Source organism: Poecile atricapillus, chromosome 19 (assembly GCF_030490865.1).
Source record: "Poecile atricapillus isolate bPoeAtr1 chromosome 19, bPoeAtr1.hap1, whole genome shotgun sequence".
Lineage (NCBI taxonomy): Eukaryota > Metazoa > Chordata > Aves > Passeriformes > Paridae > Poecile > Poecile atricapillus.
Genome location: NC_081267.1, coordinates 4,119,783 through 4,132,581, shown reverse-complemented (window position 1 = coordinate 4,132,581; position 12,799 = coordinate 4,119,783). Strand labels below are relative to the sequence as shown.

At 48.5% G+C, this 12,799-nt stretch overlaps 1 protein-coding gene across 1 annotated transcript; it reads right to left on the bottom strand.

Moving 5' to 3' along the window:
* Window positions 1-1,419: 1,419 nt before the first annotated feature.
* LOC131586418 (serine/threonine-protein kinase pim-1-like) lies at window positions 1,420-2,407 on the bottom strand (the record flags this gene model as incomplete). Its single annotated transcript, XM_058853247.1, has 2 exons — window positions 1,420-1,532; window positions 2,065-2,407. Coding segments are annotated over 2 exons (456 nt in total), but the record flags the coding sequence as incomplete, so codon positions are not given.
* Window positions 2,408-12,799: the final 10,392 nt, after the last annotated feature.

Below are 12,799 nucleotides of genomic sequence, written 5' to 3'. Positions count from 1 at the left end.
TAGAAAAACAAACAACAAATTAATGAAAATAGATTACAGACAAAAAGGGGAAACAAGAAAAATGGTAAAAAATCTTATCTCTGTCAGAAACTTGAGCAAGGCCCAACCCCTACATTCTGGGGAAAAACCCACCCATGGGTGAGGGAAGCCCATGCTTTCTCCCTTTCCCCCTGCACTGTCCCCGAAAATCACGGTGATCCCAAAGCAAAGCAGGGGAGTGGAGCAGCCCAAGCCCTTCCTTGCCTGCACAGCAAAGCAGCCGTGCTCAGGTTCTGGAGTCCCACCTGTGCTCCTGCCATGGGGGTTTGTTTGTGTCGGGCTGGCTGCCCCAGCCCCAGCCCGGGGCACGGTGGGTGGTGGGGGCTGTTGGCAGGGCCAGGATCCCACTCCCATTTCGTAACCACCCCAGCCCATGTCCCCAGCCCTGCCAAAAACCAGCTGGGCAGCCACTGAGGAATCAGTTGCATCTGCCCCAGCAAAGGGGAAACCTTTGGTTCCCGGCCAATGCACAAATCTGGGAGCATCCCCCTGGGTCTGGACTTATCTAAAAATTCACTGTGGGGCCTGGCTTTGAAGAAGGTGCCAGAATCAAAGTCCATCATCGCCAGCTGCTGCTGGCCAGGTGGAGGAAGAGGATGTCATCCTTGCTGTTTTCCTCCATGTCTCCAGCAGCAGCAGCAGCCCCACCTGGTCCAGCTTCTCCAGGGGCTCCTTCTTCCCCGGGGGCACACCAGGCTGTCAGGGTTCTGCCCAGGGCCCGGCTGTCAGTGAACCAGGACAAGCAAAACCAGCTCAGATGGTGCCCACCAGTGCTGGGCAGAGCAGCTCAGCTCCAGCACAAGGGCTGTGTGTTCCCATTTGATGAGCCCAGTGCAGTGACACAGGCAGGACAAAAAAGTCTGGGTTTCTTTGCTGCTGATTGCCAGGGCATGTGTGGAGCTGTAACTTACCAGGTCCCTGCATCACTGTGCCTGTGGCTCTCTCCCTTCTTCTAGGGCTGATGAATATCCTGCATCCAGGGATCATGGAACAGGTCTTCTAATGAGGGCCTGTCCAAGGAGTTCAGGGATAAACACCACCTGATCAGAAGCTGGCAATCTGGGGAGAGAAACCACAAACCACTGGTCAGTTGGAGAAGGCTCCTGTCTGCTTTGTCCCACTATTCCCGTGCCCAGGCCACGCTGGATGTGCTCAGAGCTGGGCCTAAACTTTCCCATTAATTTTTTTGTTTTGGAGGAGAGCAGGAGAGCAGGACATGTGCCACCTCCTCAGCAGCTGCCAGAGCGGGATGCTCACGAGCCCGCTGCTGTCTCCCAACACTGGTGTTCCCCCTGTGCCCAGAGATGAGGATTCACCTTGGGAGAGCCGTTGTGGCAGCAGGAGCTGGCCCCATCTGATGTTCCTGCCCCTCCTGAAAGGGTGCTCCCCGCAGACCATCTCGTGCAGCAGGATGCCCAGGGTCCAGACGGTCGCTGCCTCACCATGGTACCACCCAAAGTCGTTCCATTCCGGGGGGCTGTATGATGGTGTTCCTATGGAATATGGATGGAGCTCATCAGGGGGATGCTGCTCCCAGAGCCTGACCCCAGCATCCCTGGGTATGTGGGGGCTGCCCCAGTGGCCCATGGGGTGACCTGCTGCCCTCTCGCCAGCACCTGGGACTTGGGTACAAATCCGTGGCTGGAAACGAAGTCACTGGTGCTGGAAGAGGGCAGCAGAAACCCTGGCAAGGCCCGACCATGACACACAAAGGGAAATACCCACTCAGTGCTGGGGAAAAACCATACCCACATCCTCCCTGCTGGCATTGCCCAAAACATATTTTGAACCAAAGCAAACCAGGGAAGCACAGCAGTCCAAGCCCATTCTCAACTGCACACGAAACCAGCTGGTGCACAGGTTCTGCCTCCCCCCTCTCTGCCACCCCGACCCATGGAGGATTTTGTCAGGCTGGCTGCCCCAGCCCCAGTCCTGGGAGAATCCCTCCTGCCAGACCCTTGTTGCGCCAGGAGATGCTGGGCCAGGAGATGCTGGGACCAGAAGCCTACCCCTGTGTGGGCTCACCTGCAAATTGAGTGTAGGCTGTCTCCTGAAGGTAGGTGCCACAGCCGAAGTCTATCAGTTTTGCCTCGCCGGTGTCCAGGTCAACCAAGATGTTGTCTGGTTTTATATCTCGGTGCAGGACCCCGCAGCTGGTGCAGTGCCGCACGGCTGCCAGGACCTGCCGGAACAGCTCCCGCGCCTCTTCCTCGGACAGGAACCTCCGTGCCCGAATGAAGTGCCGCAGGTCCTGACACCGCTCCGGGCGCTCCAGCACCATAACAATGTAGCTGGGGAGCTCAAGCCACTCCAGCAGCTGCACCACACCGGGGAAGCCTGTGGACACCTTGTCCAGCAGCACTATCTCCAGTGGTGCGCTGGTGCCGTTGGGCTGCGGGAGGAGCACGGTGCCGTCAGTGGGGCTGAGGCCGTGCCAGGGCTCGGGAAGCCCTCAGCCAGCCCGGGATGCTCTGTGCCCTCCGCTGGCCCCATGCCCGCTCTCCCTCCAGGTGTCCTGGCAGCTCCCACCCTGCCGGGTCCCGGCTCATCCCCGCCCGGCACGCCCCGGCTTCTGCCGCTGGCCCCACTCACTCACCAGCTCGCCCCAGTGCCGGACGCGGTTCCGTGGCACCTTTTTGATGGCCACCTGTAAGCCAAAGGGAACAGCGGATTCAGCTCAGCGCCTGCCGTGTCCAGCCCCATCCTACTCCTCCACCCCCTTCTCCTCCTCCGCCCCCTCCGCCCGCTCCTCCTCCTCCGCCCGCCGCTGGCCCCACCGCTCACCGGGAGTCCGTCCGAGAGCCGAGTGGCTGCGAAAACTCTGCCAAAGCCGCCGCGTCCCAGCAGTGAACCCACTCGGTAGCGCTGCTGCAGGGCCTCCTGCGCCTTCCCTGGGGAAGAGACGCGGCCGTCAGTGCTCGGCCCGGGGCCAGGAACGGCCCCCGAGCGCTCCCCGAGCTCCCCGGGCCGGGCATCCGCAGGCGTTCGCTCTTTGGAACGCGACAGCGGCGGCTCGGGGCCGGCGGCCGCGCTGCTGAGCGGCGGAGCTCGGGCCGGGGAAGCCGCAGCGGAGGCGGCGGCAGCGGCCGCGCCGCCTGTGTCCTCCGCGGGCCCCGGGAGGAGCCGGGGCCGGGGCCGGGGCCGGGGCTGGGCCAGGCGGAGCCAAAGGGCAGCGATGCCGCCCCAGCCCCAGGCAATGATGCCCGCCCAGCAGCGCCAGCGCCAGCACAGCCAGAGCTGGGCAGAGGCGAGACCGCGAAGGGATGCTCGGGGACGGGGCCGGGGCAGCCCCGCCCGGGGCCGGGGGCGGACCGGGGGCATGGCCCGGGGTGGCACGGGGAGAGGGAAACTGGAAGAGGAGGGGACACAGGAAAAGGGAGACGGGGATGGGGTGCGGGACAGTGGGAGAGGGAGAGGAGAATCTACGGAGTCGAGTAATTCGCTTTTTGTCTTCTGCTGCTGCTGCCGCTGCTGCCGCTGCTGCCGCTGCAACTGAAGCACCGGGACCGTTTGTCCCCGTGTCCGTTTGTCCGTTGCCCGCTCGGCCCCGCCCCGAGCCCCGCGCTCCCCGGGCAGCCCCTGAGCCTGGCCAAACACGGGAACTTTGCCCTGGTGAGCCAAGAGCCAGAGTCTTGACTCCTGCACAGGGGCACAGCAATGCCCTTGGCTGCTGCTGTGCCTTGTCCCTGCTGAGGGTCAGACACTGTCTGAGCACATTCCCTGAATGCAGAATTTGTACCTGAGCCAAGCACTGCACTTGTGTCTCCAGCATTGCTTTCCAAGTAAAACAGGGGAATCAAACTGGGTATAGCTCATGGTATTTTACAGTGTCTAAAACTTGCCAAGTCTCAGATCTTAGAGGTGAGATCCATTTGGAATGAATGGGATGGAGAAACAGTGCAAGATGGAGAAGGGAAACATAAAAATCAATAGAGAAAAATAGAAAAAAACATATTGGTTGTTTCTTTTGATATTATTTTCATTTCTTAAAAAAGTTGTTTCAATTTTCCCAGAATCTCCTCCCCAGTCCTGTCCTTTCCAAATTCCTGTCCTGGAGAACAAGGTGCAGCTCCTGTCACAAGATGTGTCCCCAGCTGCAGCTTCTCTTGGCTTCCCACACTGTGAATGCAGCACAACTCTTGCAGCAAAGCAGGACAAATATCTGAAGAACTTGACAACTTGTTCTTTCTTTTCCTTGTGCACTGGGGAGTTGTGCCATTGGTAAGGTTTTCATTGTTCCTCTTCTAGCCAAAGAAAACATGATGGGCTACCAGGAATTGTTGGGGAATACAAGCCTGGCTGAATGTGGAGAAAGAATCTCCAGAGCCTGCAGCCAGCAGTGGAGAGCTCATCATTCCAAATGCCCCATGGACATCTTGAAAGTGATCTGGAATGTGAAGATGGGCTGACAGAGGGATTTTGTTTCTGTGTTCAGTTTAGATGATTCTACATGTCTTGCAGTGGTAGAAATCAAGAGCACAATCAGCTGATGATAAGCACCAGAACATGATAAGCTGGAGCTCTCAGTGGATGAGAGAAAGAATGTGAAAAGGAGAAATGCAGGGAATGACTTGGTGAACTTTGTGTGTAAGAAGGGTCATTTTTTCTTATTTTGTGGGATTTTTCTTGATTTTTTTGGGATATTCTACAGATTTGGTGGAATGTTTCTGGAATTTGGTAGGGTTTGGGAATATTTAGGGATTTTTTCATTTTAATTTTTTGCAATTTTGTTTTCAGTTATCCCAAATTGGTGGGATTTTGCAAAAGTTTACATAATTTTGTGTTATTTTTATGAAATTGTAAACCATTTTGAGGAGACATGAAGAATTTTGAGGGATTTTTCTTGATTTTGTGGAATTTTGTGGAGATTTGGTGGGATGATTCTGGATTTTGCTAGGGTTTTCAGAACATTTAGGGAGTTGTGTGTGATTTTTCTGCAACTTTCTAAGATTTTGTGGAGACATGAAGAATTTTGCCATATTTTCTTAAATTTTGTGAAAATTTGTGGGTATTTGGTGGGATGTTCCTAGAATTTGCTGGGGTTTTCAGAACATTTAATCAATTGTGTGGGATTTTTCTTGAATTTTGTGGGATTTTTATTGATTCTTGTGGGATATTCAAGAGATTTTGTAAAATGTTACTGGAATTTGGTAGGGTTTTGGGAAGATTTAAAGATTTTTGGTTTTGTTTTTTCAATTTTGTGGGATGTTTTTTGAGTTTTATGGGATCTTGCAAAAGTTTAAATAATTTTGTTGGATTTTCAGGAATCTAGAAGGATTTTGAGGAGACTTGAAGAATTGTGAGGGATTTTTCTTAGATTTTGTGGTATTTTGTGGAGATTTGCTGGGATGTTTCTGGAATTTGGTGGGGTTTTTCAGAACATTTAGGGAATTGTGTGGGATTTTTCTGCAATTTGGTAGGATTTTTCTTGGATTTTGTAGGATATTGAGGAGATTTTGTGGGAGTTTTGTGGAATTTTGAGGGATTTTGAGGAGACATGAGGAATTTTGAGGTATTTTTTAGATTTTTTAGAAATTTGTTTAGATTTTCTGGGATGTTCCTGGAATTTGGTAGGGTTTTGAGAAGATTTCTGCAATTTTGTGGGATTTTATGGAGACTTGAAGAATTTTGTGGGATTTTTCTTAGATTTTGTGGAAATTAGTGGGGATTTGGTGGGATGTTTCTGGAATTTTGTGGGATATTTTTGTACTGTTGTGGAATTTTCTGGTATTTTGTGGGATTTTGAGAAGACTTGAAGCATTTTGTTGGATTTTTCTTATATATTGTGGAATTTTGTGGCGATTTGGTGGGATGTTTCTGGAATTTGGTAGGGTTGTCAGAACATTTAATTAATTGTGTGGGATTTTTCTGCAATTTGGTAGGATTTTTCTTGGATTTTGTAGGATATTGGGAAGAGTTGGTGGGAGTTTTGTGGAATTTTGAGGGATTTTGAGGAGACATGCAGAATTTTGAGATATTTTCTTAGATTTTGGAAATTACTGGGGATTTTGTGGGATGTTACAGGAATTTGTTGGGCTTTTGAGAACATTTCTGTAATTTTGTGGGATTTTTCTTGAATTTTGTGAAATTTTGTGGGGACTTCAAAAATTTTGAGGTATTTTTTCTTAGATTTTTTTGGAAATCTGTGGCGATTTTGTGGGATGTTTCTGGAATTTGCTGGGGTTTTCAGAACATTTAATCAATTGTTTGGGATTTTTCTGCAATTTTGTGGGATTTTTCTTTAATTTTGTAGGATATAGGGGAGATTTTGGGGGAGTTTTGTGGAATTTTGATAGGTTTTGAGGAGACATGAATGGTTTTGAGTTATTTTCTTAGATTTTGTGGAAATTTGTGAGGATTTAGTGGGATGTTTCTGGAATTTGGTAGGGTTTAGAGAACATTTATGGAATTGTATGGGATTTTTCTGCAATTTTGTGGGATTTTCTAGAGACTTGAAGAATTTTGAGGGTTTTTTCTTAGATTTTGTAGAATTTTGTGGAGATTTGGTGGGATGTTCCTGCAATTTGCTGGGGTTTTTCAGAACTTTTAATCAATTGTGTGGGATTTTTCTGCAATTTTGTGGGATTTTTCTTGAATTTTTCAGGATATTGGGGAGATTTTGTGGGAGTTTTGTGGAATTTTGAGGGATTTTGAGGAGACATGAAGAATTTTGAGGGATTTTCGCAGATTTTGTGGAAATTTGTTTAGATTTTCTGGGAAGTTACTGGAATTTGGTAGGATTTTGGTAACATTTAATGAATTGTGTGATATTTTTCTGCAATTTTGTGGGATTTTTCTTGAATTTGGTGGGATTTTGTGAAGACTTGAAGAATTGTGTGGGATTTTTCTTAGATTTTTTGTAATTTTGTGGCGATTTGGTGGGATGTTTCTGGAATTTGGTGGGCTTTTGAGAAGATTTAGGGAATTTTTTTCAATTTTTTTTTGGAAACTTGGTGGATTTTGAGGAGTCTTGAAGAATTTTGTGGGATTTTTCTTAGATTTTGTGGGAATTTGTGGAGATTTTGTCGGATGTTTCTGGAATTTGTTGGGCTTTTGAGAAGATTTCTGCAATTTTGTGGGATTTTTCTTGAATTTTGTCGGATATTGAGGAGATTTTGTGGGAGTTTTGTGGAATTTTGAGGGATTTTGAGGAGACATGAATGATTTTGAGTTATTTTCTTAGATTTTGTAGAAATTTGTGAGGATTTAGTGGGATGTTTCTGGAATTTGGTAGGGTTTAGAGAACATTTATGGAATTGTATGGGATTTTTCTGCAATTTTGTGGGATTTTGTAGAGACTTGAAGAATTTTGAGGGTTTTTTCTTAGATTTTGTAGAATTTTGTGGAGATTTTGTGGGATGTTTCTGGAATTTGCTGGGGTTTTTCAGAACATTTAATGAATTGTGTGAGATTTTTCTGCCATTTGGTAGGATTTTTCTTGGATTTTGAAGGATATTAGGGAGATTTTGTGGGAGTTTTGTGGAATTTTAAGGGATTTTGAGGAGACGAGGAATTTTGAGGTATTTTCTTAGATTTTGTGGAAATGAGTGGGGATTTTGTGGGATGTTACTGGAATTTGCTGGGGTTTTGAGAACATTTTGGGAATTGTGTGGAATTTTTCTGCAATTTTGTGGGATTTTGTGGGGACTCGAAGAATTTTGAGGGATTTTTTCTTAGCTGCTTTGGAATTTTGTGGAGATTTGGTGGGATGTTTCTGTATATTTGGTAAGGTTTTGGGAAGGTTTAGGGGATTTTTTGAGATTTTTTTCTGGAATCTTGAGGGATTTTGAGGAGACTTGAAGATTTTGTGGAAATTTGTGGTGATTTGGTGGGATGTTCCTGCAATTTGCTGGGGTTTTCAGAACATTTAATCAATTTTGTGGGATTTTTCTACAATTTGGTGGTATTTTTCTTGGATTTTATAGGATATTGGGGAGATTTTTTGGGAGTTTTGTAGAATTCTAAGGGTTTTTGAGGAGACATGAAGGATTTTTGTGGTATTTTGTTAGATTTTGCGGAGATTAGTGGGGGTTTTGTGGGATGTTTCTGGAATTTGCTGGGGTTTTGAGAAGATTTCTGCAATTTTGTGGGATTTTTTTTGAATGTTGTGGGATTTTGTGGAGAGTTGAAGAATTATGAGGGATTTTTCTTAGCTTCTTTGGAATTTTGTGGAGTTTTGGTGGGATGTTTCTGGGATTTGGTAAGGTTTTCGGAAGGTTTAGGGGATTTTGTGAGATTTTTTTCTGGAATCTTGAGGGATTTTGAGAAGACTTGAAGAATTTTGTGGGATTTTTCTGAAATTTTGTGGAAATTTGTGGCGATTTGGTGGGATGTTTCTGGAATTTTGTGGGATTTTTTTGTACTGTTGTGGAATTTTCTGGTACTTGGTGGGATTTTGAGGAGACATGAAGAATTATGAGGGATTTTTCTTAGATTTTGTGGAATTTTGTGGAGATTGGGTGGGATGTTTCTGGAATTTGCTGGGGTTTTCAGAACATTTAGGGAATTGTGTGGGATTTTTCTGCAATTTTGTGGGATTTTTCCGGAATTTTGCAGGATATTGGGGAGATTTTGTGGGAGTTTTGTGGAATTTTGAGGGATTTTGAGGAGACTTGAAGAAGTTTGAGGGATTTTTATTAGATTTTGTGGAAATTTGTGGGGATTTAGTGGGATGTTTTTGGAATTTTTTTGGCTTTTGAGACGATTTCTGCAATTTTGTGGGATCTTTCTTGAATTTTGTGCGATTTTGTGGAGACTTGAAGAATTATGAGGGATTTTTTTAGCTTCTTTGGAATTTTGTGGAGATTTGGTGGGATGTTTCTGGAATTTGGTAAGGTTTTGGGAAGATTTAGGGAATTTTTTGTGATTTTTTTTGGAGTCTTAAGGGATTTTGTAGAGACTTGAAGAATTTTGTTGGATTTTTCTGAAACTTTGTGGAAATTTCTGGCGATTTGGTGGGATGTTTCTGGAATTTTTTGTGATTTTTTTGTAGTGTTGTATAATTCTCTGGTATTTTGTGGGATTTTGAGAAGACGAAGAATTGTGAGGGATTTTTCTTAGATTTTGTGGTATTTTGTGGAGATTTGGTGGGATGTTTCTGGAATTTGGTTGGGTTTTGAGAGCTTTCTGCAATTTTGTTGGAGTTTTTTCTTGAATTTTGTGGGATTTTTTGGAGACTTGATGAATTTTGTGGGATTTTTCTGAAATTTTGTGGAAATTTGTGGCGATTTGGTGGGATGTTTCTGGAATTTGGTAGTGTTTTCAGAACATTTACAGAACTGTGTGAGATTTTTCTGCAATTTTATGGGATTTTTCTGTAATTTTGTTGGATTTCTCTAATATTGTAAAATATTGAGGAGATTTTGTGGGAGTGTTGTGGAATTTTGTGGGATTTTTAGGAGACATGAAGAATTTTGAATTATTTTCTTAGATTTTGTGGAAATTTGTTTAGATTTTCTGGGATGTTTCTGGAATTTGTTGGGCTTTTGAGACGATTTCTGCAAATTCGTGGGATCTTTCTTGAATTTTGTGGGATTTTGTGTAGACTTGAAGAATTATGAAGGATTTTTCTTAGCTTCTTTGGAATTTTGTGGAGATTTGGTGGGATGTTTCTGGAATTTGGTAGTGTTTTGGGAAGATCTAGGGATTTTTTGTTTTTGTTTTTTCAATTTCGCACATTTTTTTTTTAGTTTTATGGGATTTTGCAATAGTTGAAATAATTTTCTGGGATTTTTCTGGAATTCTGTGGGATTTTGTGGAGACTTGAAAAATTGTGAGGGATTTTTCTTAGATTTTGTGGAATTTTGTGGAGATTTGGGCACCGTTAGGGGTGTGTGTCTCACTTTTCCCCAGCAATTTCCCTCTGTCTTCCCATTCCCGATGTTTCTCCTCTCCACCTCTTCCAGCTCCATGCCATGTTGACAGGAGCTCAGAAAGAGCAAGAAAACAGAAACAAGCTCCACAGGGAATTCCTGGAAGAAAAATCCATCGATGGCCAGGAGGCTGCTGTGGCTCCTTCCTGGAAATAGGGGATGTTGGGAACACGGCACAGGGTGTCCCAGGACTTAGAGCTGGACACTGAACCCTCCTCGATCTCCTTGGCACCTGTCCCAGGCCAGGATGGTCCTGGACATCCTCCTGGATCTGCCCCAGGAAGGTCCCCGCTCCCTGGGGCGGGATGGGACGGGTAGAGGACAAGGAATGAAGGTCAGGAGAAGAATACAGAGATGCTTCTTGCCACTGCAGCAAGAAATTTGGTGCAGTGAAAGCTCAGCTGGAGATGAAGGTGGCCAAAAATGTGAGGCACAATAAAAATTGACTTGTTAAATACATGAATAAAAAGAAATTATAGAAATGACATTGTCCCCTTCCAGGATGTGGATGGTCACCTGACAAACACGGACAGAGTCACAGTGCAGGTTTTCTAACGCATTCTTGTATCTGTGTTCAACGCTCACCCCTCCCTTCCCAGAGGAAAACATGCATTGTACCAAGGGACACTGCAATGTCCTTGAAAAGGGCAAGCCCTGCTCAGCAGAAACCAAACCACCCCTGACGGAACCACAGCATCCCCATCTTGAATCCAAACCCAGCACGTGCCAGCTATTGAGAAGAGAGGAACCCCATGGCAGTCAAAACCAGAGCAGTGGGACAAGCATGAGCGCTCTTTGGAATATCTGGATTTATTTAGAATGGAGGCTCTGCAGAAGTTTGGTGAGCTGCTAAGAAAAAACTCTTGCAGTCCACGCCAGCCATTTCAGGAGAGCTCCCCAGAGACAGAGGAACTTCATCTCCCTTTGTCTCTGGGGGATCTTCTCCGGCACAGAGTAGTGGTTGTTTGAAGTTGGTGCCGCTGCAGTGTCCTGAGATCCAGGGGCTTGACAGAGGTGGCAGCAGCACTCTTCCTGATGTGCTGCCACTTGCTCCAGGGAAGGATTCATTGCAAGGGGCTGAGCTACACTTCTTATTTCCAGGCTTTTCCCGGCCATGTTCATCTTCAGGGATGAGCCGGTGCTGTGATCCCTGAATAGGGTGGGGCTGTGATGGCACAAAGGGGCTGAGTGCTGGGGTGATGCAGGGCTGTGATGTCACAAAGGGGCTGAGTGCTGGGGTGATGCAGGGTTGTGATGTCACAAAGGGGCTGAGTGCTGGGGTGATGCAGGGCCGTGATGTCACACAGCTGTCCTGGCCACAGCACTGTGACATCACCGCGCCAGCCCTATATAAACCGGGCCAGCCCCCGCAGCTGCCAGTGCAGTCGCCATGGGACGTGCCGTAGCCATGTGTGACGGTGGCATCCTGATGCCTGCCCTTGTCCTGCTGCTGGCCGCTGTGGCTGTCTGGTGGGCCATTGGCCACTGGCAACCATGGAGGTGGCAGACAAGGAAGCGCCCCAGGGTTAGGCCCAGAGGCCCATGGAGGAACCGAGCAGCCCCTGTGGGTCCCAGGTTCTCCAGGCCTCGGGTGACCCCTCACCAGCAGCCAGGTGCTCCCGCAAGCCCTCTGGAGAGCTCCTGCAGCTGCGGTCCCTGCATGGCAGTGGCCCAAGAGCTGCAGGAAGTGATGATCCGGCACTGGGCACACAATGGGACATCTGTGCCGCTCTTCCTTGGGATGTGGCAGGCGTTGTGGAAACAACTGGAGAAGCTGATGAGGTGAGGCCACCTGCCCTGCTGTGGCTCGCCCAGCTTCTCCAGAAGCCGCCATCCCTTCAGGAGGCTGCTCCCAGCAAGATTGGCCATCGGTGGGAGAGCCTCAACCCTTGCAAGGATGGCACAGCAGAGAAGACCCGCCATCCATGCAAGAGGCTCAGCCTGTCAGAGAACATCCATGGTGCCAGGAGCCTTCGCTATCTCTGACAGCCTCCATCCCTCGGAGAGGCTCAGCCAGACCTGTCAGCCTGCAGAAGGTGCAGAGCCCAGGGACAGGTCTCCCAGCTCTCTTGGACCCTTGGACCTCGACAACACGGGCACATCCCTGACCACTGACATGGCCAGGGAACGCCCACAGGTCCAAGTGGGAGCCCAGCCCGATCCAGGGGAGCCATCTCAGGAGCAGGTGGAGGAGCAGCAAGTGTCCTGGAGCCAGCAGCTGCCGGACCACAGCTCCCAGGTGACGGTGCTGGACGTGCCAGCTGGCAACAGCCCGTGCCTGGTGGAGGAGACGATTCCCGAGGGACCAGGGAGTTTCCTCCATCTCCAGGAAGCCGCTCCCATACAGCCACCAACTACCAACAAGACTTCTGTACCAGCAGGTGAGACCTGAGGAGCTGTCTGAGGCTCCCATGGGGCTCTTGAGGGGCATTCCCAGGCCAGGCCAGGGCTTCTGAGAGCAGCCTAGAAGCAGGTCAGAGCAAGGTGGCCGGCGCTGTCTGTGGCTGCTGCACTGGCAGACACTTGGGGGGTTCCTGGCAGCATCAGGCCCTGTGATGGAGGCATTGTCTCGTCCTCACAGCCCGACAGCACCTGTGTTCCAACGGAGATCGTGCTGATGGAGAAGGTGGGCTTTGGCTGCTGCAGAATCATCCAGCTCCTCGACTGGTTCCAGCTGCCTGACAGCTTCGTGCTGGTGATGGAGGTTCCGGAGCAATCTCGGGATCTCCAGCACATCCTGCTGGAGCAAGAGTTCCTGAGCGAGGAGGCGGCGCGCTGGCTTTTCTGGCAGGTGCTGGAGGCCGTGTGGCACTGCACCGCCTGCGGCATCCTGCACCGGGACATCAAGCCAGAGAACCTCCTCATCAACCCGGAGACTGGTGAGCTGA